The 19,196-nt window shown below is 38.8% G+C and overlaps 3 protein-coding genes across 3 annotated transcripts; 2 read left to right on the top strand and 1 right to left on the bottom strand.

The window, feature by feature from the left end:
- Window positions 1-470: 470 nt before the first annotated feature.
- CBG05535 lies at window positions 471-863 on the bottom strand (the record flags this gene model as incomplete). The annotated part of the gene is made up of 3 exons (XM_002638465.2): window positions 471-604; window positions 651-728; window positions 773-863. The coding sequence occupies 3 exons, from the start codon at window positions 861-863 to the stop codon at window positions 471-473; spliced, it is 303 nt and encodes a 100-aa protein (XP_002638511.2).
- Window positions 864-9,469: 8,606 nt separating this feature from the next.
- Window positions 9,470-11,371, top strand: CBG05537 (the record flags this gene model as incomplete). Its single annotated transcript, XM_045238579.1, has 6 exons — window positions 9,470-9,501; window positions 9,552-9,645; window positions 9,694-9,873; window positions 10,069-10,445; window positions 10,842-11,249; window positions 11,293-11,371. The coding sequence occupies 6 exons, from the start codon at window positions 9,470-9,472 to the stop codon at window positions 11,369-11,371; spliced, it is 1,170 nt and encodes a 389-aa protein (XP_045092976.1).
- Window positions 11,372-16,937: 5,566 nt separating this feature from the next.
- Window positions 16,938-18,778, top strand: CBG05538 (the record flags this gene model as incomplete). The annotated part of the gene is made up of 4 exons (XM_002638467.1): window positions 16,938-16,997; window positions 17,044-17,174; window positions 18,000-18,246; window positions 18,488-18,778. The coding sequence occupies 4 exons, from the start codon at window positions 16,938-16,940 to the stop codon at window positions 18,776-18,778; spliced, it is 729 nt and encodes a 242-aa protein (XP_002638513.1).
- Window positions 18,779-19,196: the final 418 nt, after the last annotated feature.

Genomic DNA, 19,196 nt, shown 5'->3' on the forward strand with positions numbered 1-19,196 from the left:
GCTCCTTCTTATATAGCAAAAACGAGTGTCCGGGCATCCTCTTCTCCTCAGTCTTCAGTCGCTTCTCAATCGCTTGGTACAGCCCGCCAGCCGTTTTGCGAGCCCACTCGGTCATATCCTGAATGGATTCCATTTCTAGAAGACCTCCTCCGTGCTGTTTGTGGTTATCCTAGTCATCGTCATTCAGACCACTCCAATTAGAAGATGTGATCGAATACAACATTCTTCTTCAGGCAACGACGAAATCTGCGGAACCGATTTTTCTTCAACGTTTAGGACAATGCAATTTTAGATATTTCCGATTAATGGAGGTTTGGAGGTTCGGTGCATCTGGATGAAATGGTCCTCGAAGTTTGGGATTGTCTCGTATGTTTTAAAAGTTAAAACGTTTCATCACATATAAAATATGAATGCAAAGGAAAAGATACTCGTAAAAAAAAGTCACACCAAAAATTCAATACAAGCGAGTTTCAAACAAGACTATCCCTGGCACACAGTGGATCCTCATCTGGAGACACTGACGTGGAAAACGGACGATCTTTAGTATCACAAACATGACGATAAAAGGCAATTGAAAGCAGACACCACCACATTTCGCAGCCTCCTGGAATATATTTATATTTTTGGAGTAATGGAATACTCAAAAATACCTGCCACAGCCATCATTGAACTCAAAACAATACTTGAAGGCAGCAACATCTTTCCATTGAATCCCAGTGTCATTAACACTGAAATTATACATTTTCAGATGATTTAAAAGTTATATACCGACCAATAATTGCCAGCACCGCAATAATAATGAATAAAAGCTGCCAGAAGACGTGTGGAAGGATTAGGGAAGGCTTCTGACATCGAGCACCCATGTAAAGGAGGGCTGAGGATATTAAGCATGTAATGCATACTGGAAAAGGGAACAATTATTAAAATTTAGGAGATTATTGGGGTTTTTTCTAGCTTTTCTAGAAGCGGAGATACAGCCATTCGAGGCTAGAAACGATACGACGAGACAATCTAATTGTCTGCGTCTCTCCAAATCTTTGAATGGGTGTATCTCGGCTTTTAGAAAAGCTAGAAACTCGATTCTTTTTAGAATCTGTACGGAATTTTTTGCTTTTTTCTTTAAATCTAAAATGCAGGTTCCCAGTATTTATCTTCTCTTTTCCAATTTTCGACAAAATTTTCTAGTTTCAAAGCACAAATTTAAATTACATAAATTCTCAAAGTAAGGAATTCAATTCTTTACGTTCAATTATCATTTTTTCAGCTTTTTTTTAGAAGCCGAGATACTGTTAATTGGAGGCTAGAGACGCAGACGACGAGACAGTCTAACTGTCTGTGTCTCCCCGAAATTTTGAATGGATGTATCTCGGCTTCTGGAAGAGCTAGAAACTTGAATCTTTTTGAAATCTGTACAGAACTTGGAATATGGTAACTAGACTTACACGAAACATGGAGCCCAAAGAAAAATCTTCCACCACCATCGAAAAATCCCAAAAATAGAAATATGTGCCATCCATTGTGAGCAAATCAGGGGCCTGGATCAGGAGAATTAGTGCGAAGAATACCTTTAAAAATTTCTAATTTTCAGAAAAGAATCCTTTGAGAAAAAGTTCACCTCTATACATAACACCAAATTGATTGAATGTGTAAGGCTCAGCAATCCACACAAGCACATTTCCTGGAATTTTAAAGTTAGGAAACTTTTATCATCTGGTCAAAAGTTGGTGGGGGCCAGGTATACGGATATTGGCTAGGTTCTGGTAGGAAAATGTCTAGCTACGGCTCTGTAGCGGCTTATGAACAGATTGTGGTCGGAATTTTTTCAAGAACGGCTGTATAGCGGACGATTATTTGATTTTGGTCAACAAACGCTCAAAAACGGATGTATAACGGGCCATGGGCGGTTTTTGCTTGGAAAGTGCCCAGAAACGGCTCCGTAGTGGCCCACGGGCAAATGTTAGTTAGCATTTGCCCAAGAACGGTTGTGTAGCGGACCATGGACAAGTTCTGGTCGGAGTTTGACCAAGAACGGCTGTATAGCGGATCATGGGCAGAATTTGGTCAAAAATTGAAGGCGAAATATCGGAACCTATTCATAAGTTTGTCTGAGCCATCTTCTATGTAATGTGACTAACTTCAGACCAGGCAAGGAATTGTAAAAAACACAGTTTCAGAATAAAAAAGAAGTTGAGTGTCGTCGCGAAAAAAATGTGTCAAGCTAGAAGGGAACACATCTCAATAAGAATGAAATCCGAGAAGCCCCGCGCCCGTTTTTTTTGTGTGTATGGGGATATGTAGAGCACAAAAAAGGGCAGTTATGAGACAGAATAACACATTTTTATTGCGTTTTTTATTTCGTTTTTTATTTCTAAAATTGGAAAAAGAGGATATGCGTTTTGGGAACCTGAAGATGTATTGTTTTTACCGTTAAAACCAATGGAAGGCTACCCAAACCATTAAGTTTGAACCCATATAATTCAATTCTTGTGAAAGATATCAAAAAGTTGTTAACTGATAAAATATTGCTGATATTATGATAAACAATTTGTTAGTTAACCACTCTTTGATATCTTCTACAGAAAGTGAGATATATGGACTCAAAGTTAACAATCTGAGTGGCGTTATAGCAGAGTTTATACGGTAGATTTATTAATTTTTTTTTTCAAGTTTTTGATTTTAAAATCTACAATTTGTCAGTTTTGGATTCTCAAAAAAAAAGCAAAAAAATCTGAACAAATTTCAAAAAGAATCGAAATTCCAGCTCCTAGGAGCCCTTCCTTCTAGGAGCCGAGTTACAGCCTCTCGAAGTTTTGGAGAGACGCAGACAGTTAGAGTGTCTCGTCGTCTGCGCCTCTAGCCTCCGAAACTTCAAATGGCTGTTTCTCGGCTTCTATAACAGCTAGAAAAAAGAAAATTGAATGAAAATAATGAAAAATGTTTTGAAACAAAAAGAAACTTAGCTCATTTTTCTAGGATATGACCTTTTTTGGAATTGGAAAATGTTTTTAGAAATTTTTAGGTCCTTCACATTTCCTGGACCTGCCCAAAAAAGGTGGATTAGCTTCAAGAAAAAAGAAAGGTGTGAAACAATAGAAACAAAGCTTAAAAAGTCGAAAAAAAATGTGAAAAAAAATATTTTCTCCACTAGGAGCCAAAAATCTCATAACGCACATTTCCTCTGTCATTTTCCACTAGAAATGGGACGGGATTTCCTCTCCGGATTTCCGATTTTTATGAGTGTGTGGGAAGGTCATAAATTTTGTTGTTTTGGTTTTTAGCGAAGAAAAAACAAAGTAATTATTTCCATAAAACTACCGTATACCTGAGCATCGAGAAGAAGTAATTTGCTCCGAAATCGGGTAATCGTTCGGCGCGTGATCGAAAAACTCCGGTCGTCGGTTCGGCGGTGGGCGCGGTTCAGAGACTTCTGGAAGTAATTAGGGGTAATTAGGGTAATTAAGGTTGAAGGAGGGGGAGATTTTCAGGGCTTTTGGAGAGTATGCATTCTCACGGGTTTTCAAGTTTCCGATCAATTGAACATTTTTGAGGGATTAAAACTGACATAGATTGAAAATTTCGTGGTTTTTTGGATTTTTCAAGCAGAAAACCCTTATTTTTCCATCTATTTTTAGCCATTTCCTGTCAAAAAATTGAATTTTTGGAAAATTTTCAGCCAGAACCTACAACTAATGGTCAGCAGCACTTTTCCGTCATTTTAGGTCGAAAAATATGATTTTCAGACTATTTTAAGCCGAAAGTTTCAAAATTCAAACTATTCTATTTTAAAAATTATAAAAATTTGGACCATTTGATCCGAATTTAAGCTAAAAATGAAAATTTTTCGTCCGAGCAAATTTTAGTCATTTCTGACCATAAAATATGCTTTTCAGGCTGTTTTAAGCAGAAGAAAAATCAATTCTTCTGAACAAATTTTGGAGATTTAAAAGTTTCGAAATTCCCTAGTCACAGGTAAAATGCGAACGGATCCGTTACGGACGCTCAGCGTTCGCGCGCGGTTGAAATAGGAACCGTATACGGACCGCACGCGACCCGTTTTCAGAAAACCACAGCACATTATTTCGTATTTCTCCGTATTCTGTCCGTTCGCGAACTCCGTATCCGATCCGCTTGCGAATGATGGACTAACGGATCCGTTCGCGAATCAGACAAAAGTTTAAGTTCGCGAACGGATCCGTTTATTTATAATTCGCAATCGGATCGGATACGGAGTTCGCAAACGGATAGAATACGGGGTGTGGTTTTCTGAAAACAGGTCGCGTGCGGTCCGTATACGGTTCCTATTTCAACCGCGCGCGAACGCTGAGCGTCCGTAACGGATTGTTCGCGAATCACCTGTGGTTTTCCAGATACCGTAAAAACTCTAATAGAGCGCCACCCGGACCGTCCACTTTGAACCTATATATCTCACTTCTTTTAAAAGATATCAAAAAGTTGTTAACTAATAAAATGTTTACCATAATATCAGCAACATTTTATCAGTCAACAGTTTTTTGATATCTCTTACAGCAAATGAGATACATGGGCTCAAATTTGACTATTCGGGTAGTGTTCTATTATAGTGCTGACGGTATTTGCCGGTCTGCGATTTTTGACAGGTTTTGCACTAAAACCTGAAAAAAGCAGGTGTCTTTCAGAAATCGGTGAAAAGCTAAAAAACTAGGGATTTCCAAAAAATTCCGTGAATGCAATGTTTTCAATCTAGGTCTGTTTTACACTCTTCATAGATTTCAATGTGATTGGACACTTGACAGCCGAGCTCCAGACTCCTGAAAATGGCCAAAATGGTTGAGATTCTAGTGAAAAACTTCGGAAAAAGTATTTTTCAGGTCATTGGGGGCTCATTTAAGAACGTTTTGGAAAAAAATGGCCATGACCACTTCCCAAAAAAAAACCTTAGAAATGGAATTGACACATTTCAAAAACCAAAAAACTGACCAACTTTCTCTGGGACCTCACTTTTGGATAGTTAGTATTATAACAATCAATGGTTCGAATTGGGAGCATCTTATTTTTAGTAGTCTCGAAAATAAAAGAAAATGAACGAAACTAGTTTGTGTGTATGTATTAGCGATTCCTCTATGTCTTTTTCTTTTTTGGGAATAATTAATAGGGTGTGAGGTGGCGAAGATGAAGGATCAAAAAACAATTGGTATGGATGGCAAATTGGACTTTTTGGAATTTCATTTATCATGAGCTAAAAAGAATAGAGCCAAATGGAAAAAGGGCTTTTTGGAATTTCCTTTTTGGGATCATTCTGAAGATAGCTGACGTCATTAGCTAGCTTTGAACATACCTTATTCTGAAGTGACAGGGATTTAACAAGATTCTCGAACAACATCGTCAGAAAAAAAGGATCTTCGGACCTAGTAAGAGGACCAAAAGTGTGGTTGGCTTAAAATTTAGGAGGGATAGAGTTGAGGAAACGAGGAGGTGACAATGTTTACGACATGTTTTATTATGGCTCCTCGTGGTGGAAGGGAAGGAAGAAGAGCAAGAACAAGATGAGTAGGAAAAACGTTTTTCAAGCTGAAATTTTAAGCTGGAATTCTTCAAAAAGTTTAACGACAGCGCTTTTTTAGAAGTTTTTTTTTTAGAAGTTTTTAATTTTTCAGAATAGAAGCTTTAGTATTGAAAATTCGGTTTCTTAAACATTCTTGAGGATTGCTTCAAAAATATGGAATAGAAAATTTTCAAATTAAAAACCCAAATACCAGTTTTTCAGCTAACTCGGTCTAAAGGGACCAGAAGGGTTCCGGAATTCTACAAATGAATGAAAAAAAGAGAAAAAGATAGAAAAAAAAAGTCTGACTCTAATTAAGACGGATTGAAAGAAGAAACAGAAAAAAACAGATCGGAGAAAATGAGAAAAAATTGAAGAGGGTCGGAACAAAAAGTTTAATGAGATTTATAGAACTGGACCACTTTTTTGGAGACCTGATTTCTAAAATGGCAAACAAAGGGATTTTTGAAATATTGGCTGTAACGTTCAAGCTGGAAAAATGGTACCAAATCTGAGAAAATGGTATCCCAAATCTGAGAAGATGGTACCTCAGCTGGGAAAATGGTACCTTAGCCGAGAAAATGGTTCCGAGCTGAAAAAAATGATATTTTAGACGGAAAAAACGGTACCGAATCTTCAAAAGTGGTACCACAACTCAGAAAATGGCACCAGTTCTCAGAAAATGGTACCAGATCTCAGAAAATGGTACCAGATCTTCAAAAAATGACACCGAATCTCAGAAAATGATACCAGATCTCAGAAAATGGTACCAGATCTCAGAAAATGGTACCAAGCTGGGAAAATAGTACCAAACATTAGAAAATGATATTTAGGTGGCAAAATGATACCATATCTGAGAAAATGGTACCAGATATCAGAAAATGGGACCATTTCTCAGAAGATAGTACCAGGTATCAGAAAATGGTACCAGAACTCAGAAAATGGTACCAGAACTCAGAAAATGGTACCTAAACGGAGAAAATGATACCAAGCTGGGAAAATAGTACCAAATCTTAGAAAATGATATTTAGGTGGCAAAATGGTACCTCATCCGAGAAAATGGTACCTTAGCCGGAAAAATGGTACCTTTCTGATCCACATGGAATCTTGACTTTTTTGAGTTGTCGGCTCAAACTTAATGACTAACTTTACAATTTCTGTTACCTAATCAATCTATATTTTTTCTCAAAAATCGAAAAAAAAATTTCAAAAGTATTCTGGAGTCGTTCACTTTCCATTTTCCCATGGTCACAGAAAACTCTCACACCCATTTTTTCACATTAAGTCTGTTTTTTGAATGATCACAGAAACATCGATATAATCACAAGATAGGGAGATAACATGTCAATGTTATCAGTATGTGCTCTAACATAAAACCTGAATTATCTCGGTTCCTATGAGAGATAGCAAAAATGCGTCAACTGATAAATTATTTATCATAACATCACCTATATTTTATTAGTTGACAGAATTTTGATATGTATTGATGGAACCGAGATAATTGAGCTCAAAGTGAACGAATAGGGCGGGCTTCTATTAGAGCATTTAGGATATAAGGATTAGAAGTAAACGTCCCAAAAAATGTTCTATACAAAGATCATAAGATTTTCAGCCTAATGAAGTATCATAAACCTGCGCTACCTGAATATGAAGCAATTTTTGAATAAAAAAGTGCCAAACCTTCAATTGTATCCTCCTTGCTGGTGTCAGAGCAGCCGGTTCCGAGTGTCGTTGTTGTCTTTTTGAAGACAAAAGAGCGTGCAGTTCGGTTTTACTCATTCTGAATATTCTATGACTAGAATTCTTGAAGAAAAATGTACTTGTGCGAGCCAAAAAAGGGTCCGGGTATTGGGGGGAAAAAGGAAGTGAAAAAAGTTGCTGAATAGGGAAGATATGAATACCTTCGGGGAATAAATTGAATTTTACTTTTGGGGAGGGGGGGTAGGAAAATTGAAATTTTGAATAGAATAGACTAGATAGAAAGAAGGGCTTCGAACTTTCTCTAAGACCCCGAAATCACCAAGAATCAAAATTTCCATGTGTCACATTTTTTGGAAAATCGAGAATAAATTGCTCTAGGCGAAAAGATAAGTCTGTAAGAACTTTTTTCTTGTTCTTCGAAAAATGGAATTTTCTGAATGGCACTGCAGAATAATATAAGGAATGCGAAACATCAAAATATAAAGAAAGACACTTATGAGACAAAAAGGTTGCTTGAGCTTTGAACTATTTATAATATCTAGGAGAGAAAAAGAAATATTCAAAGAGCAATTTGGAAATTGGATTAAAGAGAAAAATAGGAAAATAGAGATGACGTTGGAGAGAGAAATTGGAGAGAAAAAAAAAGCTAAGAATGTGAAACAATGCTTAGGACTTTTCGATCTTGGATTATAATGCAAAATTCTAATAGAACAAAATATACCTAGTTTTCGAATTTTTATGATTTTTTTCAAACACTAGCAGCAGACATGTAATGAAATTATGATTTCTGAATTTCTCAAGCCTCGAGCTTCGAAATGAGCCCTATATTAAGCTACTTTGCACAACTTCGAATTTTGATTTATCGACCGCACCGCGCGACCGCGACGCACTCGAAAAAATAATTTTGATAAAATGTAGGGGTGTTTATGCTCATTTCAAAGGCCTTAACAAACAAAACGCGAATCTGGAAACAATTTTCAGTTTGAAGTGAAATTTAAAAGGTTGGAGCGCTTTTTCGGAATTTACACACAAAAAAAAGAGCGCTAGTGTAAAAATTTTGACTTTAAAATATGCAAGAATTTTTATAATACTATAATTTCTGACTTTCTCAGGGCTTGAATTTCAAAATGAGCCCCAAATTGACCCACTTTGCAAAATTATGAAATTTGACCTACCGACCGCGACGCACCCGAAAAACTAAATTTGATCGAATGTAGGTGTGTTTATACTTATCTTGAAGGTCTTCACAAGCAAAATGCAAATCTGGAAAAAATTTAGAGTTTGAATTGGAATTTGAAAAGTTAGAGCGCTTTATCTGAAGTTAATTTTTGAAAAAGCTCTTTTATGATAATTTGGTTATTAAATGCAAAAAAGTTGCACCAAAACTGCCATTTTTGAATTCCTCAAGCCACGGGCTTTAAAATGAGCCCCATATTGACCTACTTTGCACAATTCTGAATTTTTACCTACCGACCGCGCCGCGCGACCGCGACGCGCCTGAAAAAATTAATTTTGATCAAATGTAGGCGTGTTTATGCTTATTTTAAAGGTCTAAACAAGCAAAATGCAAATCTTAGAAATTTTTGCCGTTTGAAGTAACATCTGAAAAGTTACGGCACTTTTTCCAAGCCAAGCCAAGCCAAGATAAAAATTTCGATGTCTATTTTGTGTCCTGACCTCATAAACATCCCGGAAACAAAACAAAAATAAACCTCTTGGAAATGAAAAAAGAACAAAAAAAAAGGGAAAACTGAAGAGTAGGAGGGAAAGAATAATCATGTTATATTTCCTATGAATATTCAAGTGCAAATATATAAGAAGACGAAATGGGTGAGCGGGGGATAAGGGGAGAAAGCTATTTTCAATTATTCAGTAGAGAATGTTTAGTGCTACCCGGAACTCTATTTTTGTCTTGCAGCGCTAAACAATTTTCAGATGCACCTGCTCCCAAATTTGCTGGAAATTGAAAAAAATGACAAATTTTTTAGACTTCTGCGAAACTTCCTGGTAATCTTTAAACCAAAAATAAAGAGACCAAAAAAAGTCATAAAAAAGGAGAAAAGGGTTAGAGCCCAATTCCCCATCCACCACCCGTCACCATTTTTTGTGGGTTTTGGGTTTTTTCTTTTAGACTGAGAATCGTGGTTTTCAAAACGTGGGTGGGAGCTGAAAAAAACGAAATGGCAATCATTCCCTATACAGTCGACTCGTTTACTGGTTTTTCAAAAAGTTTGGTGGGAGAGGAAAATGCAGAAAATCTCGTCTGTCCTTCTGAAGAGGTCGAGTCCTTCTTCTGAATTCCTGGAACTTCTGAATATCCTTTCTTCAGATCCGTCAACACGACTTTCCGCACTCACAGCAGTTTTCAATATGCAAATTTGGTCGTCGAGAAGAACACCAAGAAGCAACGACTTCCCAGTGACGTAAACACATTTCTAGTACTTCTTAGTACCCTCAGAACTTCTTTCCAGCCAGAGAAGCTGGGATTCGGGCGGTACTTCTCGAATCACATGATCGATGTGGATTGGGATGCCAAGGAGGGATGGTTTGCACCACATATTAAGCCATTCCAGAACTTTTCGATTCATCCTGCGGCAAAAGTGTTGCATTATGCCCAGACGATTTTCGAGGGGCTGAAAGCCTATCATGGCGTTGATGGAAAGGTTTGAATTTGGCGCCAAAATGCGGATGTCCCGGTCTAAGAGAGTTTTAGCTTAAACCTATAATCTGAACAAAAAACAAAAAACTTGAGGAGAAATCCTAGCCAAAACCTGTAATAGAAGGGCATAAAAGTTAAGAACCCTTCTATTAGAGGTTTCAGGGTTTAAATGTAATTTCAAATTCAGATTCGTGTCTTCCGACCGGAGCTCAACATGGAGAGAATGCGACGAACCGCCCGGCGTGCCACACTCCCCGACTTCAACACTCGTGAAGCTCTTCTCCTGATCGATGAGCTGATCCGAATCGATGCGGATATGGTGCCAAAAACTGATAAAGCTTCTCTATACATTCGTCCGATGTTATTCGCAACCGATAAACATCTTGGTATCGGCGAGAGTATGCAAGCGAAATGGGCGTGCTTCACAGCCATCACAGGAAGCTATTTTAACTATGACAGAGGAATCCGTCTTCTGGCTGACCCGGAAATGGTGCGATCGTGGAAAGGAGGTGTTGGACAGTATAAGATGGGATGTAATTATGCGCCGACTATTTTTGTTGGAAAGTTAGTTTGAGGACACTGTTAAGGGCAATGAGAACTTTCAGCTCAATTATCTCGGTTCCTTCTAAAGATATCAAAGTTTTTCAACTGATATATAATTTATCATTATATCAAAAATATTTTATCAGTTGATCACTTTTTGATATATCTTACAAGAACCGAGATGAATTTGTTCAAAGCTGAAAGAACAGCACTTGCCGTCTAAGCTACGCGGGCGGCTCCTTATCTCTTACTATTAGCTTTGACTTAATTTTTCTCGGTTCCTGTAACAGATATGAATGTTTTGTCAATTGATAAAATTTTGGTGATATGACAAAAATGTTATCAGTTGACAGATTCTTGATACCTCTCATAGGAAACTAGATAATTGGGCTGGCTCGCTTATCATCCCTTTTTCAGAATGGCTGCAATGCAGGGATGTGATCAAGCGATGTGGCTTTCTGGAGAGGACCGTCTTGTTACTGAAGCAGGAGCCATGAACCTGTTCATGTTATGGACCAATGAGGAAAACGAATTGGAACTAATCACACCACCAACAGATTCTGGACTTCTTCTCCCCGGAATCACTCGACAATCTGTTGTTGAACTGGCTAGAGAATGGGACCTGATGAAAGTCTCCGAGGCAAACTTCACCATGGACCAATTGGTTCGAGCCGTGCAGGAGCAAAGAGTCCATGAGTTCTTTGTGTCCGGGACGGCAGCCAATGTTGGACCGGTTTCGGAAATTTTGTACTGTGATAAGGAGAGAGGTGTTAAGGAGAATTTGGTGATCCCAACGATGAGTAGTAAGATGCAGCTTGTCAAGAGGTTTTGAAAATTCCGATAAAGTTAAAAGGACAATTTTTTCCAGATTGAATAAAACGCTATGCGACATCCATTACGGTAGAATTGAGAAGAAGGAGTGGCAACGCATTGTAGAACTGAACTAACTTACTTTTCCTCGAATGAATGATTTATGGAACCTTATATGCCTTATAAATGCTTTATATGGTGCCGACAATAATATCTTGTTATCTGATTCAAATATTTCAGTATATTGCTCCAAGGATTTTTTGTTTTCTTCAGAAATTTTTTCCACCCATGACTTGGCAAAACCGCCATATTTTGCTCTGTACTGGAAATTGGCACAAATCATGTCCGCGCGCGACTGTGCGCAAAAATACAGGCAATTAGAATGTAAATTGTCTCATGTCCTATTCAATCAGTCCTACAGTACCAACCCTCGCAATCTTTGAAGATAGAGAGCTTCCAAATTTCTATGACCTTTCTTTCAGAAATTTGCAAGAATCGTGTAATAAAACTGTGATTTCTGAATTTGTCATGGCTTCAGCTTCAAAATGAGCCCCATATTGACCTACTTTGCTCAATTCTGAATTTTCACCTACCCAACCGCACCGCGCGACCGCGACGCTTCTGAAAAACTAATTTTGCTCGAATGTCGGCGTGCGCATGCTCATTTTGAAGGTCTTAATGAGCAAAATGCAAATCTGGGAACATTTTGCAATATGAAGTGAAATCGGAAAAGTTAGAGCTTTTTTCTCGGAAATAGAAATGTTCATTTTGTTGTTTTTTTGTTGTAAGTTTCCTTTCGAAATGCCAAACTTTTTGGGTAGACCAGTTTGAAACAAAGGTGAACAGAAGAAAGTGAAAATGTTTTGATATTGTTGCCAATTGTGTACTATGCGCGAGATGTTTATCTGATACTGCCTTTTCCATTTTATGTTTGTTCCAACCATATAAACTATAGGTGCTGATAGGAGGAGAAGGACAGAACCAAAGAGTATAAGAGTTCTAGTTAGCAATTTCAGAAATAATTGAATTAAAATCACAGTTCTCCAATTATGACCCGTTAGGGTTGCAAGTATTATTCACAGTTTCGAACACCTACCGTATTTTCTGTAGTCAACACTTTACCTCCCTTTCGAGCCAATTTATCTTGGTTTCTATGAATGATATCAAAAAGTGGTCAACTGTCAAAATATTTATGACATTATGATAAACATTTTATTAGTGGACTACTTTTTGATATCTATCACAGGAGCCAAGATATTTAGGCTTAAAGTTGGCAGCCTGAGGGGTCCTACTTGCGCAAGCCACCCCTCCCCTCGGCTTCCTGCGCACCAACGCCTCCTAGCTCTTACTATTAGCTTTGAGCCAATTTATCTCGGTTCCTGTGAAGGATGTTAAAAAGTAACCAACTAATAAAATGTTGGTGATAATATGACCAAAAATTTATTAGTTGACAACTTTTCGATATCTTCTGCAGAAACCGAGATATATTGGCTTGAAGTTGACAGCATGGGGGTTTCACCATGCGCGAGGCCACTCCACCACCCCTCCCCTCGGCTTCCTGCGCATCAACGCCCCCCCCCCCCCTAGTTGTTAATTTTGAGTCACGTTATCTAGACTCATGTAAAAGATATCAAAAATTTATCAACGGATAAAATGTTGGTAATTTTATGGTGAACATTTTCTCTGTTGACGACTTTTCGATATCTTTTACAAAAACCGAGATATGAAGGCTTGAAGTTGATAGCATAGGAAGTGGGGAGGTCATTCTACCTGCTTGACTGTCAAATATTACCCCTCTAAATGGTTTCAGACACCTCAAGGTTATGATGACTTGATTCTGTTTGTAATGATAGTTCGCTAATTTCCAACCTAGTCTTCTTATTTTTCATTTTCCTCCAGAATCATATTTCCCTTCTCTCCATGCGCAGCCTCTCCCCGGGCTTCCTGCGCACCAACACCAATTGTTTATAAGTTTATATAATTCACTCTCCCTGCGCTCCCTCTCTTCAATTTCCCTTTAGTTTAGTTTTTCCAAAACTCTCTGATTCTGAATTTCAGCAGTCATGGCATGCGCAGAGACCCTTCCTCTCCCACCTGTCTCTTCTCGTTTTGTGTTTTTGTGTGTTTTTTTTTGTTTAAATGAATTATGTTGGTATTTGTGAAGGCGTGTTGTAACTATACTATACGGGTTCTCACTCCCATCAAATAGTGTCCAAATGTCCTATTTTCTCTTTGTTCCGCGCCTTTTTGACCCATTCCACATTTCAAACCGCTCCATTTTCTAATTCAATTTCAGTTGTTGGCTAGCTAGTCATGGATTTTTTTTTGGCTTTTTAGCTTGTTAGACTTGCTTTGAAGCCAAATTACTGGCTATGAGAACCTGGGCATTCTAAATTACAGGCTAAATTGTCTACTGTGTCTCTGGGTGAGCCTGAGAGTGGGGAAATTATGAATCATGAGCAATTTCAAAGCGTTGTTTCTACCAAGCATAGCCTACCTACTTCCCAAATATCCCTTGTTTTTGTTTTCCTCTCACTCTTTCTTTTTTTTTTCGTTTCGTTTCCTTCGCTCCCGACTTCTCATCCTTCCTTTCGTTCTCCCCCATTTTTTCCTTGACTATTCTGTATCTCGTTTTCTCAAAACCTCTCCATCTCTCACACTATTTCCTCGGGCTCCCGGGAGCCCCAGAAAGCTCTCTGGGATCCCGTGGTCCCTCTCGCGCGCAACTCTGCGCAATACATCGGGAAGGGGATGGGATGGCCGAGAGACGGGAAGAAGGCTAAGTGTAAATTTCTGAAGCGCTTCCGCACTTTGTGAAACTTTGGAAGATTTCACTTTTCGCAAATTTTGAGCATCGAGCTTTGTTTTACCGACTAGTACCTTTTCAAAATACGATTTTGGGGGGATTCTAGAGGTCCAGAACCCTCTGAAGGGGCATCTAGAAATTTTAGAGCTCACCTAGATAAGATCCAAACTGACCGCGCTGAAAAAATGTTTTTTTCCTCTTTCCTAACTTTTTAAAATGAGTTTTTCCTAAAATTTGAAATAATTTTGTAATAAATCTGTGATTTTTGAATGTTTTAGGACTTGAGCTTTAAAATGAGCCCCATATTGACTTACTTTGCACAATTCTAAATTTTTAGCAACCGACCGCGCCGCGCGACCGCGACGCGCCGGAAAAATTAATTTTGATCAAATGTAGGCGTGTTTATGCTCATTTAGAAGGTCTCAACAAGCACAATGCAAATCTGGACACAGTTTTCGGTTTGGCGTAAAATTTGAAAGTTTCAGGGCTTACCCATCGTTAACACTCTAATAGAACGCTACCCAAACCGTCAACTTTAAGCTCGTGTATCTCATTTTCTGTGAAAGATTTCAAAAAATGGTTGACTAATAAAATATTGCTCATATTAAGATGAACAGCTTGTTAGTTAACGACTTTTTGATGTCTTCTACAGAAACCGAGATATATGGGCTCAAAGTTAACGGTATGATTAGCGTTCTATTAGAGTGTTAATGGTAGGTGAAATTCAAACTGACAAAAAAGCGAAAAAAAACTGTCAGCGCTGGAAAAAGTCGTTTTTTTTTTCGTTTTCCTAACCTACCCAGGTGCAAAAATATGAGTCGGGAAACTCCATTTTTCTCATGGCATTCAGTTCTTGGGTTTGCCAACTTTCCAAAGTCCAAACATTTCCCTTTTGCAAAGATTGATGTATATACAAACCGAAACATATTGAAATCATTCAGTAGCCCAATGCGTACAAAATTTCCCATTTCACACACCACACAGACACCCCGGAGAGCCAGGACAGTTGGCTCTCGGGAGCCGGCCGGGGGGATTTTTCTGAATGTCTAGCCGTCTCCACTGATTCTCGAACTCTTTTCTCTCTCGTAACAGCAATAAGCTGCGCGCGCGGGTGCTGGTGGCGGCGGTGTTGTGTTGTAATATTATTTTCAGTTTCAGACGAGTTGTGTTGAAGATAGGGAAGAGAAGAGGAGAAGAAAGGGTTCCCGTGGAGGCGCCCGGCCGCGCGTGTGCGCACAATCGCGCGCACACTCTCCTGCCTTCCTGTGCCTCCATCTTCTGATATTTTTTTTGTTATCATGATGAAGAGATGGGAAGATGGAGAAGAAGGTGGGAAGGAGGAGGGGAACAACAGTTTTGGTTTTGTCTTTCAGCGAGAAGCTGAAAAGACTGAAATGCAGGATGACATTGTTGCGGAAGTCAGGGGCTAGGAGGTTCTGGTCCTTCCAAGGTAACCTGCCTATCCCGTACCCTTGTCCTAAAAAGATTTAAAGTTTATAGCTCAAGCTACCGTAAGCACCCCCCCCCTTCACTCTAACAGAACGCCCAGCCCCAACAAGCTCTCAACTTCGAGCTTATATATCTCATTTCCCGGGAAAGATACCAAAAAAGTGTCAACTGACAAAATGTTTATCATAATATCACCAATATTTTGTCCGTTCAAAAATTTTTGATATCTTTCACAGGAACCAAGATAAACTGGCTCAAAGTGAACAGTATGGATGGGGTGGTGTGGTGCTTTATTAGCGTTTTTCTCTATGAACAACTAGGTGGTTACCATAGAGTACAGCGATTTGTAAATTTCGGCTTTCTTGATTCTTTCTGTCTGAAAGTGCTTTTTGAAGACTGCCGTAGTTAAAAATCGTTCTGAACAATTATCGCACGTCCTTTTTACTTCTTTGGCAAGTTCTGGAATTCTCAGATTTCTTCAGCTCACGCACTCCTCCAATATCCATCGTGCTCTCATTAAACATTTTTTTCTGTTAGTAACTTCTAAGCATCAAGATGATGTTACTATTTCAAAAAATAGTAGTCATTCTTCCGATAGAAGTACACCATTCATGTGAAAAATTTGGGTCCACCCCCCCCCCCTCTCTAGTGCCCTAGAAGCCCGTCCTATACCAACACTTTGAGCTCAATTATCTCGGTTGTTATAAGAGATATTCAAAATTTGCCAACAGATTGCTGATATTGTGATAAATATAATAGAAAAATTGATATCTTTTAAAGGAACAGAGATAATGGAGCTCGAAGTGCACTAGTAGGCCTCGAGTACTGTAGATATTCAAGATTTCCTAATTGTCCTTTGCATGCTCTTTTCCTTCCTTTCTTCTTGCACTTTCCTTCTATCTCCAGCCAATTATATCTCCGTCCATCTCTGTATTCTTCTATGAAAACTTTCCCATCATCACCAGTCAAAAACAACAATAGAGAGTGCGCGGCGGTATGAGTCGTCTCTTTTCTCTCCCATGAAAAAAAAATATATATTTCAATATATACAGCATGTATATATTTTTGATCATCGTGGCTACTAGCACTCTGCAGGAGCGCGCAGCAGAAAAAAACTTTCGAATAATCGATTTCCTTTTCTTCTCCTGATTTTTTTTGCCTCTCGGCGCCCCAATCTGCCGCGCAAGCACACAACACTATCGTCATCATCGGGGAAAGCGGACGGTTGTGGGGGTTTTTTTTATCAATGTTTTATAGTTTTGTATTGGAAGAAAAGAAGACAGTGCGCGGCACCGACGCAGCCTTATCTCTCTATCACTCCCTCCCACCGCGCTCACAATTTTCTCTCTCTCTCTCTCTCTTTTTTTTAAATTTTCGAAATCGACATAAATATTTGCGCTTTTTCAGACCACTTTCTTTCAGTCAACCTCTAACCTCTTCTTTTCAGAATGTCATCCGACGTTCGCAAGATCATCGATCCTGGCACACCGTACAGTCGGACACTCAAGGTAGGATAGCTTCTTTCAGAGATTAGTTTTCTAACCAAGCTTCCAGCAGTATTCCATTGATGAGAAGTTGGCAATCATCTCGCATGCCAAGAATCATGGGAATCGAGCAGCTGGAAGAGAGTTCAACGTGGCAGAGAGTAGCATCAGGGAGTGGAGGAAGAATGAGTCAAAGTTGATGTGAGTTGGAAGGGGAATTTCGGAATTTAAGATCCATATTTAGTTTATGACCATATTAATGAATTGAGGGTTTCATTCGTACAAAGTCACCAAAATCCCAAAAGTAGCCCGCCCAACTTTCAACTTTGATCCCATATGTCTCATTTGCTGTGAAAGATATCGAAAAGTGGCCAACTAGCAAAATGTTACTGGTATTATGATAAATAGTTTATCAGTTAACAGATTTTGGATATCTTTTACAGAAACTGAGATATATGCGCCTAATGTTGATCGTTTGGCGTTAATCGAGGGGTGAATGTTCTAGTTAGGTGGTGCAATGTGTCCTTGGCAACTGTAAAAATTGAGATTCAATTAAACATTGTTTTTTCTGAACTTTATAGATTATACTATCAGCTATCACACAATCAAATGAGATTTGGAAGGGCTGTTACTTGATTGATGGAATTTTTAAATAGGTATTTCACATACCGTATTAACTAGAAGCCCAGCTCACCTTATATGTGTACTTTGAGCTCAATTATCTCGCTTCCTATGAGAGCTATCAAAAATGTTTCAACTAATAAAATGTTTTTGATACTATGATAAAGATTTTAGCAGTTGGTTATTTTTCATTACAGAAACCGAGATATATGTGCTCAAAGTTAACGCTTTGGAGGGCATTCTATTAGTGCAAATAAGGAATTTTCCTGGCCTACTGCCCAGGTCATCACACTGATTCTTGCATCCCTAAATATCTAAGTACCAGATAATCGATACCTTACAGTATGAACATCCAAGCTTCAGAATCTTGCCTTAAATTCTTTCTAATCAAATATAAACTTTCAGTTACAACAAAACCAACCTTGCTGCTGGTTTGGCCGCCACCGCGTCTTCATCATCAACTTCTTCTTCGCCCCATCCATCACTAAGTGCAAGCCACAATCAATCCAATAACAACAATAACAACAATAATAATCTTCAAAATAAGAATGGGAACTATCCACCTTCGCTTCCACAAAACCCCGGAATATTCCGATCAAGTTTGGAGAATAATGGAGTAGTTCCAAGGAGAAATCCCGAGGATATTGTGAAAGTGAGTTTTTGAACCCATATAGCTTGGTTCCTGTAAAAGATATCAGAAAGTAGTCGACGAATAAAATGTTGCTGATGTTATGAGGGACATTTTGCCAATTGATCACTTTTCGATATCTTTCACAGAAAGCGAGATATACGAGCTCAAAGTTGGTACTAGAGGTTTCACATTAATTGAGACAATTAATGGAAAAACAGAAACATTTCAAGTCCAAGAGATTGTCAAAAATCATAATTTCCAGCTCCAACTGGTCCAACTCGCCATGATGAACATGGACTTCACCCATCTGGCTCCACTTATCCAGCTACAACACCATCAACGACTCCTCCAAGCGGCAGCTGCTTCTTCCCAAGCACCTCCAATCCCACAACCCCATCCAGAACCAGCGTCAACCTCTAGCAGTGTCGCTGGAACTCCAAGTTCCATATCGTCCTCTTCTACCCCTCCACCATCTCTGTCTCCCACTCAATCTGGATCAGGAAGACGGAAGCCAAAGTGTCCTCAGAAGATTGTTGAAGTCCTGGACCCTTAAGGGCCTATCTGAATCCTCCAGACTATTTTTTTCTCTGTAAATATTAAGTCTATACCGTGCCTTTAACCCCTCCCAACCGGTGTCCTAGTGATTCTTCGTTTCCTTCTCAAAATCCTAGTGCCTTAAAGAAATCTGCCTTGCCCCCTCCTAGTCCACCCCAACCATTCTGTGCCAAAATTGTTCTTTCTGTAAATTTCTGTGCAATTCTTCTTCTGAATTTTGTTTTTATTCGGATCTCCTCCAAAAATGAATAAAACCACATCTCCTAGAGGAACTACTTTATTTTTTTTTCAATTTCAAGAAAATGGAAAGAAAAGAAAGGGCAATAAATATAGACTGGATAAATATTGGCACCAAAGCGAAAAAAAGAAGAGAGATAGAGATGGAAAATTGGGAGGAAAGACAACTACATGACTCT

This window comes from Caenorhabditis briggsae (genome assembly GCF_000004555.2).
Source record: "Caenorhabditis briggsae complete genome, chrV, whole genome shotgun sequence".
NCBI lineage: Eukaryota > Metazoa > Nematoda > Chromadorea > Rhabditida > Rhabditidae > Caenorhabditis > Caenorhabditis briggsae.